Genomic DNA, 25094 nt, shown 5'->3' with positions numbered 1-25094 from the left:
CAAATTCCAGTTGCATTTGGAGTATGGAGATAATGGGATTATTGTAAAACAGGAAACCCTTAAGCGGCAGTATTATACCACTAGAACCCCTCAGTGGTGGTCTCTGGACCTGCCGTAGGCACCCTATCACGTGACCCTAGCATACGATCCCAGTGGAAAGAATCAGGACCTGCAGAACTTTTATCAGGATCACGAAGGGGAAGTGAAGGGAATTCTATTAAGGCTAGAGTGACTGGACTGGAAAGAGAGGCAGATTTTGTGGCAGTGAATAAGAATCTGTGGAAACAGCCCCTAACAATGGCACCGCATATTGCTCGTGATTAGCCCCTCACCATGCTAAAGATTTGGGAGTTATGGTACGCAAGGCCATAGATGAGGCTGACCCTACCAGCCGGGATGTGCAAATCGTAAAACATGGCCGAACAGTCCAATTTCATGGGGACCCCGAGAAGGTCTTAACGACTCTACAGCATCATACTGGCTCGGACATACCTGACTATGTGGATCCTCATGTGTGGGCAGAGGACCCCTCCCAAGTGGGTTATACTCCCATTAATTGAGATCCCAGTGCAGGGCAATGTGGACTGGCCCTCTATCCGACAGAACCCACTGAAATCACAGGCAATCCTAAACTGACCTTTCGGCACTGTACTGCAATTAATCCGCCCTATTTTCTTACTGAGCCACCCCAAGATGAGGAAGAACCCAGTCATGATTGCTTATCTTTAATTTAAGAGGCCACATCAGTCAGGGAAGATTTAGTTGATGGAAGATCCAGACTGTATTCTTACTGAGCCACCCCAAGATGAGGAAGAACCCAGTCATGATTGTTTATGTATGTTGACGGAAGTACTTCTATTAATCCAGAAGATACACGAATCTCAGGATACGCCATAGTAAACCAGGAGAATCAGGTCTTGGAATCTGCCGCTTTGAAACCGCCTATTCTGCTCAACAAGCTGAACTATTCGCCCTCACCCGAGCCTGTATCTTGGCCAAAGATCTCAAAGTCGATATCTATACCGACTCTCGGTATGCCTTTGGGTGGCCCATGATTTCGGACAATTATGGAAAAATAGGGGACTCCTAACCTCACAGGGGAATGAGATATCTCATAAACAGTTAGTATCTGATTTGTTGCAAGCCCTCATGTTCCCCCAAACGCATTGCCATTGTCAAATGTACCGCCCATACTACCGGAAATTCTCTGGGTTGATATAGGGAATCGTTGTCCTGACCAAGAGGCCAAACAGGCCTCTCGTGACCAACAGATGGTAGTGCCCAAAATTATGAGTCAGACTAAAATCCTGCGAAGGATAAGTTAGCCTCGGAAAAACCAATGCCAACCATCCAAGATGTTATAAAAGCACAGGAGGACGCTCCTGAAAAAGATAAACTGTTGTGGAAATATTATGCATGTACTTATGACAATGTTTCTAAACTCTGGACACTCCCGCGGAACAGACTTGCATGTCTGACAAGTTGGCTCTATGAGTTATTGAATGTATGCATTTTGCTACTCATTGTGGAGCAAGGACCACGAGTGACACACTTTTGGGGGTACCCTAGACTCCAGGCGCTCACCCAGAACATCAGTAGTCGTTGCCTGATTGGCCAGCAACATAATCCAGGGAAGGGAGTCCCCTGTGATTGGGGTAAACAGCCCCTACCCGAAGGTCCCTTTGAGACATTTCAGTTGGACTACATTGAGTTGCAAAAAGTTCAGTGTTACAGATATGTGTTAGTAATAGTAGATGTGTTTAGCAGATGGATTGAAGCCTACCCTAACCTGGACAATAAGACTCAGACTGTTGTTAAGGTGTTAATGAGGGAAATTGTTCCTAGATATGAGATCTCAGCTAGACTGATGACCACCTATGTTCTTTCTCTGACTCAGACTCTGCGACTAGTTCACAACCAGGTTCAAGATGCTCACCTCGACCTCCCAGTTTTACCCGAATTGTCCCTCGTGGCACCAGGGAAGTATGGATTCGGAAGGGATTAGAGCCACAATGGGAGGGGCCTTTTTAGGTGTCACTCACTACCCCCACTGCAGCCAAGGTGAGGGGAAAAGTGCCTGGGTTCACCTGCACCACTGCAAGCTCATCACCATTTAAACAAATTTTGCTGGTTAGTCTAATTCCTGTTTCTGCCTGAACAACAAATACACTGACGGAGACCTGAAGAGGAAACGGGAAAACAGAACTCTTTTTATCAGCAATGCCACTGTCTGATCACAGCTGAAATGGCTAGCGATAAGGACCCGTAGCATTACAAAAACCGAAACAAAAATGGCCCTCGATTACCTGTTAGCTGAGAAAGGGGGAACGTGTGCCCTGATAGGATCTGATGTTGCACTTACATTCCTGATAGTTCAGAAAACATAACCCACCTTGCCGATCACATAAGGAGGGAGGTGAAGAAGTTATCCACACCAGCAAAGAACTTAGCAGTTTGATTGGTTTTCTGGATGGATCTTGGAGATCCTATCTAATAATAATTACCTGCTGTTTGATTGTTGGTTGCCTTAACCTCTGCTGTAAAGTAATGATGACAGATTAGCAGACCCATCTTGTGGTCAAGGGTTCCCGGGTTATTATCCACAAACTAGAGAACTATTCAACAATGCAATACATCCTAGAATGATCCTAAATGTTATCTTGGAATGATAACAGGAGGGGATGTGGATATCTGAACGGAATACATGGAAATAAGGACAGTAAAGTAAACGGGATATATGAAAATGTATAAGCCAAGGAAGAATATGCTGGGAGAATGTCAGATTGCAATAGTGCAACATTCAGCATAGCTAACAGTCTGTCTCAAGGTTTCAAGTCACTACTCACTGCCAATGACATCTAATAGTCACACCATTAGATTGAAACATTTAAGAGGCAATACTTGAGCTTTTCAAGAAGAACATCTCATATAGATTGACTAATGAGTGGCTGAGTTAGACTGTCAATCCATTTGTATTTTGTTATCTGATTTCAAAACTGTTAACTGTTAACGCTTTACGATGTAACTTCACCTATCCGTAGGGAGTGTGTACGCTCTATCCAGAGAGTATATCTTCTGTCTGATAGGTCTTACTGGCCGAGTAATAAAGATTGCTTTGTTCAAAGCACAAGAGGTATTCGACTCAGTTATTTTACTGAACCAGATTGAGGTAAAAGAATCCGGGAATTTACATTTGGTGTCAGAAGTGGGATCTCAACGGACCGACTGCCGAAAACTTGCGAATTAAGAGCCAGACTAGCCTTGGACGAGACGAGGGGAAAGTGGCCACTGGAGTGAGTATGATTTCAATACTGCTCCAGTTTCCCCTGGTTTCAAAATCTGAGGAAAGTTTAGCCACTCGCTGGTTCTCAGGTAGTGTCTGAACGAGATCCAGGACAACCTGGTGAATACCTTTCAAACTTAGAATAGGGATATGGATAAGGAAATTGCGCGATGACGCAAACCAAGCGGCGTCTTGGAAAGATAGGTTATGGTTAGAGCTAGATAGTGATAGATGATCAATCGTGGATCCAAAAATTAATAGAAAGAAAAGAGACTCTTGTGAATGTCTGTTTCAATGAGAAATGCTTCTGTGATTTTTTACTGTAAAAAAAAAGCCGGGAGTTGTGGTTTGTGTTATCTCAAACAGAATGAAAGTTTGTTTTAACCCTTCGTAGTGTTGTCCTGTATGTGGGAAGTTTAAGAGTGTGAACCTTATTGAATTACGTATATTCGGATGATAAGTTACGGAGCCAGGAAATGCACAAAGGATAGGTTTGTTGAAAAAAAAAAGAAAAAAATTACATGGTCCCGGTGGTTAAAAAAAAAGAAAAACTTGTTGAAAGAAAACATTCAGAGAAGGCACAGCAAAACAACTGAGATGGATTCAAAAGGATTTAAAAAAAAAATTATATTAAATAACACGACCTTGAGGCTGGAACAATTGATATAACGAAATGCAGTCCACAGCCTACGTGCCAGACTTCTCACTAGTTATAAAAAAAAGTTACGTACTAAATAGGTGCTGAAAGAAAAAAATGTTCTGAGATTTTAAATTATGAAAAAAATTCCACTGCAGTAAAATAAATCACTCCTGTCCAGTTGGCAGAAAAACTCCATTAAATTAGGGCTTTCATTGACTGATTGAATTTAAACTGCGCAGTAACGCGAAAGGATAGGGAAATTTGGAAACTGAAAGAAATTAATTGAGGCTCATAAGAGATCAAAATTAGAAAATTAGGCTCACAGGGAATAAAATGGGGATTTAAATAGAGGATAGGTGTTCAATTCAGGTACGACGTCGACCTTGTATATCACTTGGCCCGTCTAGGCTCTGATTGAATTTAAAAAAAAAAAACCCGCAGCAACTCGGAAGGTAGGGCCGACGCGAACGCGCAGCGGCGCAGACGCACAAACAACGCGAGACGCGCAGCGGTGCGAGCGTGCGGCCGAGAGGAGAAAGGCCGAAGCGAACGCGCAGGGAAGCGAACACGCATGAAAGCGAACGCGCAGTGACGTAGACGCGCAGTACGTAAACGCGCAGTGAACGTAAACGCGCAGTGACGCCGACGCGTAGTGACGCAGAGGCGCAGCAACGCGAATCGCGAAAGTCAGTGCTAATGTCAGTAAGTCTTTGTAAGTCTTAAGTGTTTAGAGTTTTAAGTAAAGTTTTAAGTATCCTAAATCGCGCGGCGACGCGAACCGCGCAGCGACGCGTGTAAGTGTTAGAAGTCTTTGTCTATCTTGTATTGAAATCGCGCGGTGACGCGAACCGCGCGGCGACGCGGGTAAGTGTTAGAAGTCCTTGTTTATCTTTTAAAGTTTTAAGTATCTTAACTCACGCGGCGACGCGAGCCACGGGTCGACGCGGATTGCGTGGCGACGTGAACTGCGAGGCAACGCGGATTGCGCGGCGACGTGAACTGCGGGGCGACGTGGGAGTTTTAAGTATCGCGCGGCGACGCGAACCGCGCGGCGACGCGGGTCAGTGTTAGCATTAGTAAAGTTTGGTTATTTGGAGTTAGTTAAAGTCAGTGTTAGTTTCTGTAAAGTCTGTGTCTATTTTTAAGTTTGTTTAAATTGCACGACGACACGAACGCGTAGCGACACAGTAATACGAGGAGCAGCGTGAAAATGGGTAATCAGTTAGATAAAACCACGGATGCGGATAGTCCGCTACAAAAGTTATGTGAGGAATTCCCTGAAAGAGCTGAAGACTTTAGAAAATTATCAGGAGCCCTGAATAAATTATTAGGGGATGATCAATGGGCTCTAGGTGACACTAGAAGCGTAGAGGTAAAAAAAAAAGCACAGGGATTAATTTGGAGAAGGGGACGAGGAAAAGGGGATAAAAATTTAATTGCAACCTGGCGACATTATTGTCAGAAATTAAAAGATGCATCACTTCTGTCAAGTTGGCAAACAAATGCTATTAAATTAGGACTTTCATTGACAGAGGGAACACATGTTAAAACTGTAGACATCTTAAAGAAAGAATGTGCGCACAAAAAAAAGCTTGCTAAGAGATCCTCTGGGACCTCTGAGAAAGCTATTGATCAACTACGAGTTAAAATGGCTGGCATTGTGTTAACCGAGACTGATGATGAAATTGATGAGTGGCCGCTGACTCAGCGCCCAGCGGCGCCTCCCGCACCCCCTGGCCTCTTGCTCCAGTCCTCTTCCCAACACCCTCCACCTAACACTCCGGTAAAAAGAGGAGTTAAAAATAACCCCATACCACCAAAGCAACAAACCCGAACTGACTCCTCATCCTCTGATAGCGATTCGGATCCCCAGTTTACAAGCAATATAGCCGAAAGGACCAGATCTCACACTCGAAAGGGCAGAACTATATCTCGACATCACAAACAGTCCCGTAAATCTTCTAGTCAATCTACCAGTCCAAGTTGTGAAAGACGTAGCAAACACCCCCGCCGATCGAGACGCAGAACTGTCAAGCAGTCAGACAGCTCTGAAACATCCCAAGATCCCAAAGTCCCGACACCAATTCCCTGTCAGACCAATGCCAAACCCTGATGCACAACAAGCTGCAGACCACCTCTCTATAGATGTCTGTGATCTTCAAACAACTATTTGATTGCTCATGCTATCCGGACAGATGGAGAGGACAGTTAGATATTATTGGCAGGAAAAGAAAGGGGAGGGGGGAGGTGCGCCCCCCAACCCGGGTCAAGACTGAATACGTGACTAGAAAGGAAGAGCCATCTCGGGAGGAAGGATCAATAGAACCGTAGTGTTGCATTGGATGGATAAGCAAGGATACGGTTATACTAAACAACCAAACGGCCCGAGCCCTGCTAATAAACCTCCCTATTGTCCCCGGCATGGTATGGGAAGAGGCCGAGACTGGGTAAGAGGAATTGACTGTTTTAATTGTGGGCAGGAAGGACATTGGAATAAAAATTGCCCCTACCGTCAGCATGGAAAAGGAAGAGGAGGAAGAGGAGGGGGGCAAGGGGGGAGAGGAGGATCTTACACTAACTTCTCCCAGAACAACCCCTTTGGTCAATTGTCCCCCAATTGACTACACAGCTTGATTGTGCAGGGATCCTCCCCGGACGACGAACCCATTCTGAATGAGTGGCAACCCTTTTTGATAGATACGAGAGCCTTCATGTCTTCTGTACAATCAAAGCTTAAACTCCCTGCCTCTACTGAAACACAGGAACTTTCAGGATTCCTGGGACAAATCTCGACATTCCCAGTGTCAGAACCGGTTAAAATGGGTTACCAGGAAGAATCGGTGGAACATCGAGTTGTTATCACAACCAATCTGGACTGTAACTTGATGGCTAGAGACCTCCTTTGCAAATTCCAGTTGCATTTGGAGTATGGAGATAATGGGATTATTGTAAAACAGGAAACCCTTAAGCGGCAGTATTATACCACTAGAACCCCTCAGTGGTGGTCTCTGGACCTGCCGTAGGCACCCTATCACGTGACCCTAGCATACGATCCCAGTGGAAAGAATCAGGACCTGCAGAACTTTTATCAGGATCACGAAGGGGAAGTGAAGGGAATTCTATTAAGGGCTAGAGTGACTGGACTGGAAAGAGAGGCAGATTTTGTGGCAGTGAATAAGAATCTGTGGAAACAGCCCCTAACAATGGCACCGCATATTGCTCGTGATTAGCCCCTCACCATGCTAAAGATTTGGGAGTTATGGTACGCAAGGCCATAGATGAGGCTGACCCTACCAGCCGGGATGTGCAAATCGTAAAACATGGCCGAACAGTCCAATTTCATGGGGACCCCGAGAAGGTCTTAACGACTCTACAGCATCATACTGGCTCGGACATACCTGACTATGTGGATCCTCATGTGTGGGCAGAGGACCCCTCCCAAGTGGGTTATACTCCCATTAATTGAGATCCCAGTGCAGGGCAATGTGGACTGGCCCTCTATCCGACAGAACCCACTGAAATCACAGGCAATCCTAAACTGACCTTTCGGCACTGTACTGCAATTAATCCGCCCTATTTTCTTACTGAGCCACCCCAAGATGAGGAAGAACCCAGTCATGATTGCTTATCTTTAATTTAAGAGGCCACATCAGTCAGGGAAGATTTAGTTGATGGAAGATCCAGACTGTATTCTTACTGAGCCACCCCAAGATGAGGAAGAACCCAGTCATGATTGTTTATGTATGTTGACGGAAGTACTTCTATTAATCCAGAAGATACACGAATCTCAGGATACGCCATAGTAAACCAGGAGAATCAGGTCTTGGAATCTGCCGCTTTGAAACCGCCTATTCTGCTCAACAAGCTGAACTATTCGCCCTCACCCGAGCCTGTATCTTGGCCAAAGATCTCAAAGTCGATATCTATACCGACTCTCGGTATGCCTTTGGGGTGGCCCATGATTTCGGACAATTATGGAAAAATAGGGGACTCCTAACCTCACAGGGGAATGAGATATCTCATAAACAGTTAGTATCTGATTTGTTGCAAGCCCTCATGTTCCCCAAACGCATTGCCATTGTCAAATGTACCGCCCATACTACCGGAAATTCTCTGGTTGATATAGGGAATCGTTGTCCTGACCAAGAGGCCAAACAGGCCTCTCGTGACCAACAGATGGTAGTGCCCAAAATTATGAGTCAGACTAAAAATCCTGCGAAGGATAAGTTAGCCTCGGAAAAACCAATGCCAACCATCCAAGATGTTATAAAAGCACAGGAGGACGCTCCTGAAAAAGATAAACTGTTGTGGAAATATTATGCATGTACTTATGACAATGTTTCTAAACTCTGGACCACTCCCGCGGAACAGACTTGCATGTCTGACAAGTTGGCTCTATGAGTTATTGAATGTATGCATTTTGCTACTCATTGTGGAGCAAGGACCACGAGTGACACACTTTTGGGGGTACCCTAGACTCCAGGCGCTCACCCAGAACATCAGTAGTCGTTGCCTGATTGGCCAGCAACATAATCCAGGGAAGGGAGTCCCCTGTGATTGGGGTAAACAGCCCCTACCCGAAGGTCCCTTTGAGACATTTCAGTTGGACTACATTGAGTTGCAAAAAGTTCAGTGTTACAGATATGTGTTAGTAATAGTAGATGTGTTTAGCAGATGGATTGAAGCCTACCCTAACCTGGACAATAAGACTCAGACTGTTGTTAAGGTGTTAATGAGGGAAATTGTTCCTAGATATGAGATCTCAGCTAGACTGATGACCACCTATGTTCTTTCTCTGACTCAGACTCTGCGACTAGTTCACAACCAGGTTCAAGATGCTCACCTCGACCTCCCAGTTTTACCCGAATTGTCCCTCGTGGCACCAGGGAAGTATGGATTCGGAAGGGATTAGAGCCACAATGGGAGGGGCCTTTTTAGGTGTCACTCACTACCCCCACTGCAGCCAAGGTTGAGGGGAAAAGTGCCTGGGTTCACCTGCACCACTGCAAGCTCATCACCATTTAAACAAATTTTGCTGGTTAGTCTAATTCCTGTTTCTGTTCCAGATCTCCTCTTCCCCATAGCTGAACAAGGCAGTTGAAGGAGGATCAGTATGAACTTTTTCCCGTAAGACAGCCAAATACACTGACGGAGACCTGAAGAAGGGAAACGGGAAAACAGAACTCTTTTTATCAGCTAAATAATTGGACTATTTATAAGATGAGACTGTGTCTGTATGCCACTGTCTGCATAATAGTGTTGATATATGACAGTTTTGGCGCACGGGAAGGAAGACAAAGGCGAGAGCTCCATGTAAACACCTTTTTGTATATATCTTACGTTTATGCGGAAAAAGGGTACTTCACTAGATGCTGGGTGTGTTCACATATCCCTATACATTCCAAAGGGGGAATTCCTTTGCGCACCGTTCCACTGACCCTAACTGAGACTGTTAGATGGATTCAAAGAAACGATATTGGAACAGGTAGCTAACCGCACTGCTGAGGCTCTGGAGGGCATCACAGCTGAAATGGTAGCGATAAGGACCGTAGCATTACAAAACCGAATGGCCCTCGATTACCTGTTAGCTGAGAAAGGGGGAACGTGTGCCCTGATAGGATCTGAATGTTGCACTTACATTCCTGATAGTTCAGAAAACATAACCCACCTTGCCGATCACATAAGGAGGGAGGTGAAGAAGTTATCCACACCAGCAAAGGAACTTAGCAGGTTTGATTGGTTTCTGGGTGGATCTTGGAGATCCTATCTAATAATAATTACCTGCTGTTTGATTGTTGGTTGCCTTAACCTCTGCTGTAAAGTAATGATGACAAGATTAGCAGACCCTCTTGTGGTCAAGGGTTCCCGGGTTATGATCCAACAAACTAGAGAACTATTCAACAATGCAATACTCCTAGAATGATCCTAAATGTTATCTTGGAATGATAACAGGAGGGATGTGGATATCTGAACGGAATACATGGAATTAAGGACAGTAAAGTAAACGGGATATATGAAAATGTATAAGCCATGGAAGAATAGCTGGGAGAATGTCAGATTGCAAATAGTGCAACATCAGCATAGCTAACAGTCTGTCTCAAGGTTTCAAGTCACTACTCCTGCCAATGACATCTAATAGTCACACCATTAGATTGAAACATTTAGAGGCAATACTTGAGCTTTCAAGAAGAACATCTCATATAGATTGACTAATGAGTGGCTGAGTTAGACTGTCAATCCATTTGTATTTTGTTATCTGATTTCAAAACTGTATAACTGTTAACGCTTTACGATGTAACTTCACCTATCCGTAGGGAGTGTGTACGCTCTATCCAGAGAGTATATCTTCTGTCTGATAGGTCTTACTGGCCGGTAATAAAGATTGCTTTGTTCAAAGCACAAGAGGTATTCGACTCAGTAATTTTACTGAACCAGATTGAGGTAAAAGAATCCGGGAATTTACATTTGGTGTCAGAAGTGGGATCTCAACGGACGACTGCCGAAAACTTGCGAATTAAGAGCCAGACTAGCCTTGGACGAGACGAGGGGAAAGTGGCCACTGGAGTGAGTATGATTTCAATACTGCTCCAGTTTCCCCCGGTTTCAAAAATCTGAGGAAAGTTTAGCCACTCGCTGGTTCTCAGGTAGTGTCTGAACGAGATCCAGGACAACCTGGTGAATACCTTTCAAACTTAGAATAGGGATAGAGATAAGGAAATTGCGCGATGACGCAAACCAAGCGGCGTCTTGGAAAGATAGGTTATGGTTAGAGCTAGATAGGGATAGATGATCAATCGTGGATCCAAAAATTAATAGGAAAGAAAAGAGACTCTTGTGAATGTCTGTTTCAATGAGAAATGCTTCTGTGATTTTTACTGTAAAAAAAAAGCCGGGGAGTTGTGGTTTGTGTTATCTCAAACAGAATGAAAGTTTGTTTTAACCCTTCGTAGTGTTGTCCTGTATGTGGGAAGTTTAAGAGTGTGAACCTTATTGAATTACGTATATTCGGATGATAAGTTACGGAGCCAGGAAATGCACAAAGGATAGGTTTGTTGAAAAAAAAAAGAAAAAAATTACATGGTCCCGGTGGTTAAAAAAAAAGAAAAACTTGTTGAAAGAAAACATTCAGAGAAGGCACAGCAAAACAACTGAGATGGATTCAAAAGGATTTAAAAAAAAAATTATATTAAATAACACGACCTTGAGGCTGGAACAATTGATATAACGAAATGCAGTCCACAGCCTACGTGCCAGACTTCTCACTAGTTATAAAAAAAAGTTACGTACTAAATAGGTGCTGAAAGAAAAAAATGTTCTGAGATTTTAAATTATGAAAAAAATTCCACTGCAGTAAAATAAATCACTCCTGTCCAGTTGGCAGAAAAACTCCATTAAATTAGGGCTTTCATTGACTGATTGAATTTAAACTGCGCAGTAACGCGAAAGGATAGGGAAATTTGGAAACTGAAAGAAATTAATTGAGGCTCATAAGAGATCAAAATTAGAAAATTAGGCTCACAGGGAATAAAATGGGGATTTAAATAGAGGATAGGTGTTCAATTCAGGTACGACGTCGACCTTGTATATCACTTGGCCCGTCTAGGCTCTGATTGAATTTAAAAAAAAAAAACCCGCAGCAACTCGGAAGGTAGGGCCGACGCGAACGCGCAGCGGCGCAGACGCACAAACAACGCGAGACGCGCAGCGGTGCGAGCGTGCGGCCGAGAGGAGAAAGGCCGAAGCGAACGCGCAGGGAAGCGAACACGCATGAAAGCGAACGCGCAGTGACGTAGACGCGCAGTACGTAAACGCGCAGTGAACGTAAACGCGCAGTGACGCCGACGCGTAGTGACGCAGAGGCGCAGCAACGCGAATCGCGAAAGTCAGTGCTAATGTCAGTAAGTCTTTGTAAGTCTTAAGTGTTTAGAGTTTTAAGTAAAGTTTTAAGTATCCTAAATCGCGCGGCGACGCGAACCGCGCAGCGACGCGTGTAAGTGTTAGAAGTCTTTGTCTATCTTGTATTGAAATCGCGCGGTGACGCGAACCGCGCGGCGACGCGGGTAAGTGTTAGAAGTCCTTGTTTATCTTTTAAAGTTTTAAGTATCTTAACTCACGCGGCGACGCGAGCCACGGGTCGACGCGGATTGCGTGGCGACGTGAACTGCGAGGCAACGCGGATTGCGCGGCGACGTGAACTGCGGGGCGACGTGGGAGTTTTAAGTATCGCGCGGCGACGCGAACCGCGCGGCGACGCGGGTCAGTGTTAGCATTAGTAAAGTTTGGTTATTTGGAGTTAGTTAAAGTCAGTGTTAGTTTCTGTAAAGTCTGTGTCTATTTTTAAGTTTGTTTAAATTGCACGACGACACGAACGCGTAGCGACACAGTAATACGAGGAGCAGCGTGAAAATGGGTAATCAGTTAGATAAAACCACGGATGCGGATAGTCCGCTACAAAAGTTATGTGAGGAATTCCCTGAAAGAGCTGAAGACTTTAGAAAATTATCAGGAGCCCTGAATAAATTATTAGGGGATGATCAATGGGCTCTAGGTGACACTAGAAGCGTAGAGGTAAAAAAAAAAGCACAGGGATTAATTTGGAGAAGGGGACGAGGAAAAGGGGATAAAAATTTAATTGCAACCTGGCGACATTATTGTCAGAAATTAAAAGATGCATCACTTCTGTCAAGTTGGCAAACAAATGCTATTAAATTAGGACTTTCATTGACAGAGGGAACACATGTTAAAACTGTAGACATCTTAAAGAAAGAATGTGCGCACAAAAAAAAGCTTGCTAAGAGATCCTCTGGGACCTCTGAGAAAGCTATTGATCAACTACGAGTTAAAATGGCTGGCATTGTGTTAACCGAGACTGATGATGAAATTGATGAGTGGCCGCTGACTCAGCGCCCAGCGGCGCCTCCCGCACCCCCTGGCCTCTTGCTCCAGTCCTCTTCCCAACACCCTCCACCTAACACTCCGGTAAAAAGAGGAGTTAAAAATAACCCCATACCACCAAAGCAACAAACCCGAACTGACTCCTCATCCTCTGATAGCGATTCGGATCCCCAGTTTACAAGCAATATAGCCGAAAGGACCAGATCTCACACTCGAAAGGGCAGAACTATATCTCGACATCACAAACAGTCCCGTAAATCTTCTAGTCAATCTACCAGTCCAAGTTGTGAAAGACGTAGCAAACACCCCCGCCGATCGAGACGCAGAACTGTCAAGCAGTCAGACAGCTCTGAAACATCCCAAGATCCCAAAGTCCCGACACCAATTCCCTGTCAGACCAATGCCAAACCCTGATGCACAACAAGCTGCAGACCACCTCTCTATAGATGTCTGTGATCTTCAAACAACTATTTGATTGCTCATGCTATCCGGACAGATGGAGAGGACAGTTAGATATTATTGGCAGGAAAAGAAAGGGGAGGGGGGAGGTGCGCCCCCCAACCCGGGTCAAGACTGAATACGTGACTAGAAAGGAAGAGCCATCTCGGGAGGAAGGATCAATAGAACCGTAGTGTTGCATTGGATGGATAAGCAAGGATACGGTTATACTAAACAACCAAACGGCCCGAGCCCTGCTAATAAACCTCCCTATTGTCCCCGGCATGGTATGGGAAGAGGCCGAGACTGGGTAAGAGGAATTGACTGTTTTAATTGTGGGCAGGAAGGACATTGGAATAAAAATTGCCCCTACCGTCAGCATGGAAAAGGAAGAGGAGGAAGAGGAGGGGGGCAAGGGGGGAGAGGAGGATCTTACACTAACTTCTCCCAGAACAACCCCTTTGGTCAATTGTCCCCCAATTGACTACACAGCTTGATTGTGCAGGGATCCTCCCCGGACGACGAACCCATTCTGAATGAGTGGCAACCCTTTTTGATAGATACGAGAGCCTTCATGTCTTCTGTACAATCAAAGCTTAAACTCCCTGCCTCTACTGAAACACAGGAACTTTCAGGATTCCTGGGACAAATCTCGACATTCCCAGTGTCAGAACCGGTTAAAATGGGTTACCAGGAAGAATCGGTGGAACATCGAGTTGTTATCACAACCAATCTGGACTGTAACTTGATGGCTAGAGACCTCCTTTGCAAATTCCAGTTGCATTTGGAGTATGGAGATAATGGGATTATTGTAAAACAGGAAACCCTTAAGCGGCAGTATTATACCACTAGAACCCCTCAGTGGTGGTCTCTGGACCTGCCGTAGGCACCCTATCACGTGACCCTAGCATACGATCCCAGTGGAAAGAATCAGGACCTGCAGAACTTTTATCAGGATCACGAAGGGGAAGTGAAGGGAATTCTATTAAGGGCTAGAGTGACTGGACTGGAAAGAGAGGCAGATTTTGTGGCAGTGAATAAGAATCTGTGGAAACAGCCCCTAACAATGGCACCGCATATTGCTCGTGATTAGCCCCTCACCATGCTAAAGATTTGGGAGTTATGGTACGCAAGGCCATAGATGAGGCTGACCCTACCAGCCGGGATGTGCAAATCGTAAAACATGGCCGAACAGTCCAATTTCATGGGGACCCCGAGAAGGTCTTAACGACTCTACAGCATCATACTGGCTCGGACATACCTGACTATGTGGATCCTCATGTGTGGGCAGAGGACCCCTCCCAAGTGGGTTATACTCCCATTAATTGAGATCCCAGTGCAGGGCAATGTGGACTGGCCCTCTATCCGACAGAACCCACTGAAATCACAGGCAATCCTAAACTGACCTTTCGGCACTGTACTGCAATTAATCCGCCCTATTTTCTTACTGAGCCACCCCAAGATGAGGAAGAACCCAGTCATGATTGCTTATCTTTAATTTAAGAGGCCACATCAGTCAGGGAAGATTTAGTTGATGGAAGATCCAGACTGTATTCTTACTGAGCCACCCCAAGATGAGGAAGAACCCAGTCATGATTGTTTATGTATGTTGACGGAAGTACTTCTATTAATCCAGAAGATACACGAATCTCAGGATACGCCATAGTAAACCAGGAGAATCAGGTCTTGGAATCTGCCGCTTTGAAACCGCCTATTCTGCTCAACAAGCTGAACTATTCGCCCTCACCCGAGCCTGTATCTTGGCCAAAGATCTCAAAGTCGATATCTATACCGACTCTCGGTATGCCTTTGGGGTGGCCCATGATTTCGGACAATTATGGAAAAATAGGGGACTCCTAACCTCACAGGGGAATGAGATATCTCATAAACAGTTAGTATCTGATTTGTTGCAAGCCCTCATGTTCCCCAAACGCATTGCCATTGTCAAATGTACCGCCCATACTACCGGAAATTCTCTGGTTGATATAGGGAATCGTTGTCCTGACCAAGAGGCCAAACAGGCCTCTCGTGACCAACAGATGGTAGTGCCCAAAATTATGAGTCAGACTAAAAATCCTGCGAAGGATAAGTTAGCCTCGGAAAAACCAATGCCAACCATCCAAGATGTTATAAAAGCACAGGAGGACGCTCCTGAAAAAGATAAACTGTTGTGGAAATATTATGCATGTACTTATGACAATGTTTCTAAACTCTGGACCACTCCCGCGGAACAGACTTGCATGTCTGACAAGTTGGCTCTATGAGTTATTGAATGTATGCATTTTGCTACTCATTGTGGAGCAAGGACCACGAGTGACACACTTTTGGGGGTACCCTAGACTCCAGGCGCTCACCCAGAACATCAGTAGTCGTTGCCTGATTGGCCAGCAACATAATCCAGGGAAGGGAGTCCCCTGTGATTGGGGTAAACAGCCCCTACCCGAAGGTCCCTTTGAGACATTTCAGTTGGACTACATTGAGTTGCAAAAAGTTCAGTGTTACAGATATGTGTTAGTAATAGTAGATGTGTTTAGCAGATGGATTGAAGCCTACCCTAACCTGGACAATAAGACTCAGACTGTTGTTAAGGTGTTAATGAGGGAAATTGTTCCTAGATATGAGATCTCAGCTAGACTGATGACCACCTATGTTCTTTCTCTGACTCAGACTCTGCGACTAGTTCACAACCAGGTTCAAGATGCTCACCTCGACCTCCCAGTTTTACCCGAATTGTCCCTCGTGGCACCAGGGAAGTATGGATTCGGAAGGGATTAGAGCCACAATGGGAGGGGCCTTTTTAGGTGTCACTCACTACCCCCACTGCAGCCAAGGTTGAGGGGAAAAGTGCCTGGGTTCACCTGCACCACTGCAAGCTCATCACCATTTAAACAAATTTTGCTGGTTAGTCTAATTCCTGTTTCTGTTCCAGATCTCCTCTTCCCCATAGCTGAACAAGGCAGTTGAAGGAGGATCAGTATGAACTTTTTCCCGTAAGACAGCCAAATACACTGACGGAGACCTGAAGAAGGGAAACGGGAAAACAGAACTCTTTTTATCAGCTAAATAATTGGACTATTTATAAGATGAGACTGTGTCTGTATGCCACTGTCTGCATAATAGTGTTGATATATGACAGTTTTGGCGCACGGGAAGGAAGACAAAGGCGAGAGCTCCATGTAAACACCTTTTTGTATATATCTTACGTTTATGCGGAAAAAGGGTACTTCACTAGATGCTGGGTGTGTTCACATATCCCTATACATTCCAAAGGGGGAATTCCTTTGCGCACCGTTCCACTGACCCTAACTGAGACTGTTAGATGGATTCAAAGAAACGATATTGGAACAGGTAGCTAACCGCACTGCTGAGGCTCTGGAGGGCATCACAGCTGAAATGGTAGCGATAAGGACCGTAGCATTACAAAACCGAATGGCCCTCGATTACCTGTTAGCTGAGAAAGGGGGAACGTGTGCCCTGATAGGATCTGAATGTTGCACTTACATTCCTGATAGTTCAGAAAACATAACCCACCTTGCCGATCACATAAGGAGGGAGGTGAAGAAGTTATCCACACCAGCAAAGGAACTTAGCAGGTTTGATTGGTTTCTGGGTGGATCTTGGAGATCCTATCTAATAATAATTACCTGCTGTTTGATTGTTGGTTGCCTTAACCTCTGCTGTAAAGTAATGATGACAAGATTAGCAGACCCTCTTGTGGTCAAGGGTTCCCGGGTTATGATCCAACAAACTAGAGAACTATTCAACAATGCAATACTCCTAGAATGATCCTAAATGTTATCTTGGAATGATAACAGGAGGGATGTGGATATCTGAACGGAATACATGGAATTAAGGACAGTAAAGTAAACGGGATATATGAAAATGTATAAGCCATGGAAGAATAGCTGGGAGAATGTCAGATTGCAAATAGTGCAACATCAGCATAGCTAACAGTCTGTCTCAAGGTTTCAAGTCACTACTCCTGCCAATGACATCTAATAGTCACACCATTAGATTGAAACATTTAGAGGCAATACTTGAGCTTTCAAGAAGAACATCTCATATAGATTGACTAATGAGTGGCTGAGTTAGACTGTCAATCCATTTGTATTTTGTTATCTGATTTCAAAACTGTATAACTGTTAACGCTTTACGATGTAACTTCACCTATCTGTAGGGAGTGTGTACGCTCTATCCAGAGAGTATATCTTCTGTCTGATAGGTCTTACTGGCCGGTAATAAAGATTGCTTTGTTCAAAGCACAAGAGGTATTTGACTCAGTAATTTTACTGAACCAGATTGAGGTAAAAGAATCCGGGAATTTACATTACTAAGTTAAAAGGTGCTATATAAATGCAAGTTGTTGTTGTCTGGCCTTATTTAAGTAAAGCGATAAACATGAGTGAAAAGCGTTATCTCACTATTTTATACTTGTGTCTACTCTTTCGTAAAAATGAGTGAAGATAAAGGCTTTACCCGCCATATTATTAATTTGTCCCATTAAGTAGCAGACTTAAAAAATAAACACACACACAAACACGGAAGGTTGAATACTTCAAATGTAAAGTGCTGCTCCTACATTTGTATTTTCCTTTGATTATTTTAATAACTATATTAGGAACATAAATGGTGATTTAATGATCTCCATAATGTTCTGTTAATTGCCTCTTTATCTCTCTCTCTCTCTCAAGAGCGGGAATGAGTAACTACCATCCTGAAAATTCTCTGAATAGGGGTCTTGCATCTCAACTACTTTTTTAAAAAAATGGCCAAAGCTAACATGATTAGTCTTTTAAGCACCGTAACTTTACAAAAATATAAAATAAAACAAAACTTAGAAATAACAACAATTCATACCAATTTCATTCGCATTTTACTGTAGAAGAATTGCACTTCCAACCTGGTGGGAATAGTTGCTGCATAGTTTAATACTAGGCCATCAGCCATTACAGTTGGAAGGCAGAAAAGAAGGAAAGAAAACACTTCCAGCAGTTGAATAATTATGATCTAATATTTTTAAGTATTTCAATTATTATCAGAACTGAAATGAATCTCAGTATAGCTGGTTCTATAATACTGGGGCAGAAATCCCGGCCTCCCCGGGTCGGCACGGAGTGTGTACGGACCCGGGTAGGCATCGCGAAAGCCGGTTTTCGTTGCGCAATCTGAATACACCCCAGAAATGCTAGGGAACCAAGGGTCTAGTGAGCAAGCAGAATTAAAGGAAATGATTATTAGTAAGAAAATAGTGCTAGAGAAACTAATGGGACTGAAAGCCGATAAATCCCCAGGATCTGATAAACTGCATCCCGGAGTACTAAAAGAGGTAGCCATGGAAAGAGTGGATGCATTCATTATTAGTCATCTTCCAAAATTCTATAGATTATGGAACAGTTCCTGCAGATTGGAGGGTGGCAAATGTAACCCCACTATTTAAAAAAGGGGGGAGAGAGAACTCAGGGAACTACAGACCAGTTAGCCTGACATTAGTAGCAGGGAAAATGCTAGAGTCTATTATAAAGGATGTGATAACGGTGCACTTAGATAATATCACAGGATTAGACAAAGTCAACATGGATTTATGAGAGGAAAATCGTGTTTGACAAACCTACTGGAGTTTTTTGAGGATGTAACTGATAGAATAGATAAGGCAGAACCAGTAGATGTAGTGTATTTGGATTTTCAGAAGGCCTTTGATAAAGTCCCACATAAGAGGTTAGTGTACAAAATTAAAACACATGTGATTGGGGGTAATATACTGACATGGATTGAAAATTGGTTAACTGACAGGAAACAGAGAGTAGGAATAAACGGGTCTTTTTCGGGGTGGTGGACAGTGACTAATGGGGTACCATAGGGATCAGTGCTTGGGCCCCAGCTATTCACAATATATTATATATAAATAAATGATTTGGACGAGGGAACCAAATGTAATATTTCCAAGTTTGCTGACGACAAAAAACTAGGTGGGATTGTGAGTTGTGAGGAGGATGCAAAGACACTGCAAGGCGATTCAGATAGGTTGAGTGAGTGGGCAAACACATGGCAGATGCAGTATAACGTGGATAAATGTGAAGTTTTCCACTTTGGCAGGAAAAACATAAAGACAAAAGTATTATTTAAATGGTGATAGCTTGGGAAATGTCGATGTATAAAGGGACCTGATGTCCTTGTAAAGCAAACATACAGGTAGGCAAACATACAGTTAGGAAGGCAAAAGATATGTTAGCCTGCATTGCAAGAGGATTTGAGTACAAGAGCAAGGATGTCTTACTACAGTTATACAGGCCCTTGGTGAGACCACACCTGGAGTATTGTGTGCAGTTTTGGTCTTCTTACCTGAGAAAGGATGAACTTGCCATTGAGGGAGTGCAGCGAAGGTTCACCAGACTGATTCCTGGGATGGCAGGGCTGTCATATGAGGAGCGATTGGGTCGACTAGGCCTGTATACTGAATGCGGGAAGGATGTTTCCCCTGGCTAGGAAGTCTAGAACAAGGGGTCACAGTCTCGGGATACGGGATAGGAAATTTAGGACTGAGATGCGGAGAAATTTCTTCACTCAGAGGGTGGTGAACCTGTGGCATTTTCTACCATAGAAGACTGTGGAGGCCAAGTCACTAAATATATTTAAGAAGGAGATAGATATATTTCTAGACACAAAAAGCATTAAAGGGTATGAGGAGAAAGTGGGAATATAGTGTTGAAGTAGAGGATCAGCCATGCTCTTATTTTCTATGTTTCTACGTTTCTAATGCGCATGCGCCAAAAACCGGCTTTTCTGATCTGTCAAGTTCTGGTTTGACAGATCCTCCGTATCCCCACAGCCAGGACATTCGCAAGGGCAAGACTGCGGTATTTATCCATCTCTTGCCCAGCAAATGTCCTGAAAACTCTTGCGCCTGGTAAAAGCAGGCGCATAGCCTACTTTTACCAGCATAAGAGTTTTAAAATATCCAAAAACATATAAAAATAAAATTAAAAAAACACATTTTAAACCATAATTAAAAAACTTTTTTAAAAAATCGGAAAAATATCTATTTATTCCTAAGACATTTATTAACTTTAATTTAAATTAATCTTAAATATGTGATGTATTTTTTCTTTTTTTTTAATTTGTGTTTTGGGCATTTGGGGGGTGTTTCTCAATCATAATAATAAGAACTCCTACTTATGGAGTTCCCATTATTATGAATGAGAAAATACTTTACTTGGATTGGCTGCCCAATGCCACGTGACTCCAGCTCCAGCGTACGGACATCCTGATGTGCACGCGCTCTGATGCGCAGGGAGAGGAAGCATGTTTGACAAACTTGCTGGAGTTCTTTGAGGATGTAACGAGCAGGGTGGTTAAGGGGGAACCAGTGGATGTGGTGTATTTGGACTTCCAGAAGGCATTCGATAAGGTGCCACATAAAAGGTTACTGCACAAGATAAAAGTTCACTGGGTTGGGGGTAATATGGATAGAGGGTTGGCTAACTAACAGAAAACAGAGAGGCAGAATAAATGGGCCATTTTCCGGTTGGCAAACAGTAACTAGTGTGGTGCCGCAGGGATCGGTGCAGGGGCCTCAATTATTTACAATCTATATTAATGACTTGTATGAAGGGATCGAGTGTAATGTAGCAAGTTTGCTCATGATACAAAGATGGGTGGTATAGCAATTTGTGAGGAGGACACAAAAAATCTGCAAAGGGATATAGACAGGCTAAGTGAGTGGGCAAAAAATTGGCAGATGGAGTATAATGTGGGAAGATGTGAGGTTATCCACTTTGGCAGAAATAATAGAAAAGCAAATTATAATTTAAATGGAGAAAAATTGCAAAGTGCTGCTGTAGAGAGGGACCTGGGGATCCTTGTGCATGAAACACAAAAAGTTAGTATACAGGTACAGCACGTAATAAGGAAGGCAAATGGAATGTTGGCCTTTATTGCAAGGGAGATAATTGCAAGGGGGATAGAGTATAAAAGCAGAGAAGTCTTGCTACAATTGTACAGGGTATTGGTGAGGCCACACCTAGAGTATTGCATACAGTTTTGATCTCCGTATTTAAGGAAGGATATACTTGCATTGGAGGCTGTTCAGAGAAGATTCACGAGGTTAATTATGGAGGTGATGGGGTTGACTTATGAAGATAGGTTGAGTAAGTTGGGCCTATACTTATTGGAGTCCAAAAGAATGAGAGATGATCTTATCGAAACATATAAGATAATGAAGGGGCTTGACAAGGTGGATGCAGAGAGAATATTTCCACTCACAGGGGAACTAAAACTAGGGAGCATAGTCTCAGAATAAGGGGCCGCCCATTTAAAAGTGAAATGAGGAGGAATGTATTTTCTCAGAAGGTTGTAAATCTATGGAATTCTCTGCCCCAGAGAGCTGTGGAGGCTGGGTCATTGAATATATTTAAGACGGAGATAGACAGATTTTTGAGCGATAAGGGAATAAAGGGTTAGGGGAAGTGGGCAGAGAAGTGGAGCTGAGTTCATGATCAGAGCAGCCGCGATATTATTAAATGGCGGAGCAGGCTCGAGGGCCATATGGCCAACTCCTGCTCCTATTTGTTATGTTCTTATGTTTCTGCCATATCCTTATTCCCCATAATAATTTCTCCTGCCTCAGCCTCTAGGGATGAAAGTTTACTTTTGCTACTCTCTTCCTATTTATATACTTGTAGAAGCTCTTACAATCTGTTTTTATATGTCTTGCTCGTTTTCTCTCATATTCTATCTTTTCCCTTTTGATCAATTGTTTTGGTCATCCTTTGCTGGTTTCTGAAATTCTCCTAATCCTCAGGCTTAATACTATTCTTCGCAACATTATAAGCTTCTTCTTTCAAGCTAATACTATACTTAATTTCTTAGTTAGCCACGGATGGTTAGCCGTGGAGTTTTTGTTTCTTAATGGAATGTATTTTTGTTGAGAATGAGGAAATATTTATTTAAATGCTAGCCATTGCTTATCTAGTATTTTTCTATTTTCTAATCTACCTCAGCCAACTCGCCCCTCATACCTATGTAATTGCCTTTATTTAAGTTTAAGACTCTAGTTTCAGACTTAAGCAAGTCACTCTCAAACTTAATGCAAAATTCTATCATATTCTGATCACTCTGCCCCAGAGGATCCTTTACTATGAGATTGCTAATTAACCCTGTCTCATTACACAATACAAGATCTAAAATAGCCTGTTCCCTGGTTGGTTCCATGATGTATTGTTCTAGGAAACTGTCTCGAATGCACTCCCGTGAACTCGCCCTACAGACTACCTTTGCCAATTTGATCAGTCCAGTCTATACGAAGAGTAAAGTCCCCCACGATTATTGCATTACTTTTATTACAAGTTCCTACTATTTCTTGATTACTATTCTGTCCAACTACTGTTAGGGTGCCGACATACTACTTTCACCAGTGTTTTCTGCCGCTTGTTATTCCTTATCTCCACCCATACTTATTCAATTTCCTGATCTTCCGAGCCGAGATCCTTTCTCTCTAAACACAGAAACATAGAAAATAGGTGCAGGGGTAGGCCATTTGGCCCTTCGAGCCTGCACCACCATTCAATAAGATCATGGCTAATCATTCGCCTCAGTATCCCTTTCCTGCTTTCTCTCCATACCCCTTGATCCCTTTAGCTGTCAGGGCCATATCTAACTCCCTCTTGAATATATCTAACGAATTGGCCTCAACAACTCTCTGCGGTAGAGAATTCCACAGGTTAACAACTGTCTGGGTGAAGAAGTTTCTCCTCATCTCGGTCCCAAATGGCTTTTCCCTTATCCTAAGATGATGATCCTTGGTTCTGGACTTTCCCAACACCGGGAACATTCTTCCCGTATCTAACCTGTCCAGTCCCGTCAGAATTTTATATGTTTCTATGAGATCCCCTCTCATTCTTCTAAACTCCAGTGAATACAGGCCCAGTCGATCCAGTCTCTCCTCATATGTCAGTCCTGCCATCCCGGGAATAAGTCTGGTGAACCTTTGCTGCACTCCCTTAATAGCAAGAACGTCCTTCCTCAGATTAGGAGACCAAAACTGAACACAATATTCTAGGTGAGGCTTCACCAAGGCCCTGACAACTGCAGTAATACCTCCCTGCTCCTATACTCAAATCCCCTAGCTATGAAGGCCAACATGCCATTTGCCTTCTTCACTGCCTGCTGTACCTGCATGCCAACTTTCAATGACTGATGTACCACCCAGGTCTCGTTGCATCTCCTCTTTTTCTAACCTGCCACCATTCAGATAATATTCTGCTTTCATGTTTTTGCCCCCAAAATGGATAACCTCACATTTATCGACATTATACTGCATCTGCTATGTATTTGCCCACTCACCTAACCTGTCCAAGTCACCCTGCAGCCTCTTAGCATCCTCCTCACAGCTCACACCATCACTCAGCTTAGTGTGTCATCTGCAAACTTGGAGATATTACACTCAATTCCTTCATCTAAATCATTGATGTATATTGTAAATAGCTGGGGTCCCAGCACCCCATGAGTCACTGCCTGCCATTCTGTAAAGGACCCGTTTATTCTGACTCTCTGCTTCCCGTCTGCCAACCAGTTCTCCATCCACGTTACCCCCAATACCATATGCTTTAATTTTGCACACCAATCTCTGGTGTGGGACCTTGTCAAAAGCCTTTTGAAAGTCCAAATACACCACATCCACCAGTTCTCCCTTGTCCACCCTACTAGTTACATCCTCAAAAAATTCTAGATTTGTCAAGCATGATTTCCCTTTCATAAATCCATGCTGACTTGGACTGATCCTGTCACTGTTTTCCAAATGCGCTGCTATTTCATCTTTAATAATTGATTCCAACATTTCCCCCGCTACTGATGTCAGGCTAACTGGTCTATAATTCCCCATTTTCTCTCTCCCTCCATTTTTAAAAAGTAGTGTTACATTAGCTACCCTCCAGTCCATAGCAACTGATCCAGAGTCGATAAGACTGTTAGAAAATGCCCATGCATCCTCTATTTCTAGGGCCACTTCCTTAAGTACTCTGGAATGCAGACAATCAGGCCCTGGGGATTTATTGGCCTTCAATCCCATCAATTTCCCTAATACAATTTCCTGACTAATAAGGATTTCCTTCAGTTCCTCCTTCTCGCTAGAAACCTCGAACCCCTAGTATTTCCGGAAGGTTATTTGTGTCTTCCTTCGTGAAGATAGAACCAAAGTATTTGTTCAATTGGTCTGGCATTTCTTTGTTCCGCATTATAAATCCACCTGATTCTGACTGCAAGGGACCTCCGTTTGTCTTCACTAATCTTTTCCTCTTCACATATTTATAGAAGCTTTTGCAGTCAGTTTTTATGTTCCCAGCAAGCTTCCTCTCATACTCTATTTCCCCCCTCCTAATTAAACTCTTTGTCCTCCTCTGCTGAATTCTAAATTTCTCCCAATCCTCAGGTTTGCTGCTTTTTCCAGCCAATTTATGTGCCTCTTCCTTGGATTTAACATTATCCCTAATTTCTCTTGTTAGCCACAGCTGAGCCACCTTCCCCGTTTTCTTTTTACTCCAGACAGGGATGTACAATTGTTGAAGTTCATCCATGTGATCTTTAAATGTTTGCCATTGCCTATCCACCGTCAACCCTTTAAGTATCTTTTGCAAGTCTATTCTAGCCAATTCAGGTCTCATACCATCGAAGTTACCTTTCCTTAAGTTCAGGACCCTAGTCTCTGAATTAACTGTGTCACTCTCTATCTTAATAAAGAATTCTACCATATTATGGTCACCTTTCCCCAAGGGGCCTCGCACAACAAGATTGCTAATTAGTCCTTTCTCATTACACATCACCCAGTCTAGGATGGCCAGCCCTCTA

General features: G+C 43.5%; 1 protein-coding gene and 1 long non-coding RNA gene across 3 annotated transcripts in view; one reads left to right on the top strand and one right to left on the bottom strand.

Moving 5' to 3' along the window:
- LOC139273871 (fasciculation and elongation protein zeta-2-like) overlaps positions 1-25094 on the bottom strand; it is a 276060-nt gene that overhangs the window by 56744 nt on the left and 194222 nt on the right. Inside the window, exon 5 of the mRNA XM_070890947.1 lies at positions 2088-2180. Coding sequence (XP_070747048.1) covers positions 2088-2180 — 93 coding nt within the window. The remainder of the gene's footprint in view (positions 1-2087; positions 2181-25094) is intronic.
- The window catches only part of LOC139273001 (uncharacterized), a 46774-nt gene continuing 38787 nt past the window's right edge, over positions 17108-25094 (top strand). For both annotated transcript variants that reach the window (XR_011594993.1, XR_011594994.1), the window contains exon 1: positions 17108-17221. This is a non-coding gene — a long non-coding RNA (uncharacterized lncRNA). The remainder of the gene's footprint in view (positions 17222-25094) is intronic.

The sequence above is a fragment of the Pristiophorus japonicus genome, chromosome 9, assembly GCF_044704955.1.
Source record: "Pristiophorus japonicus isolate sPriJap1 chromosome 9, sPriJap1.hap1, whole genome shotgun sequence".
In the NCBI taxonomy this organism is placed as follows: domain Eukaryota; kingdom Metazoa; phylum Chordata; class Chondrichthyes; family Pristiophoridae; genus Pristiophorus; species Pristiophorus japonicus.
This window is presented reverse-complemented; position numbering and strand designations above follow the sequence as displayed.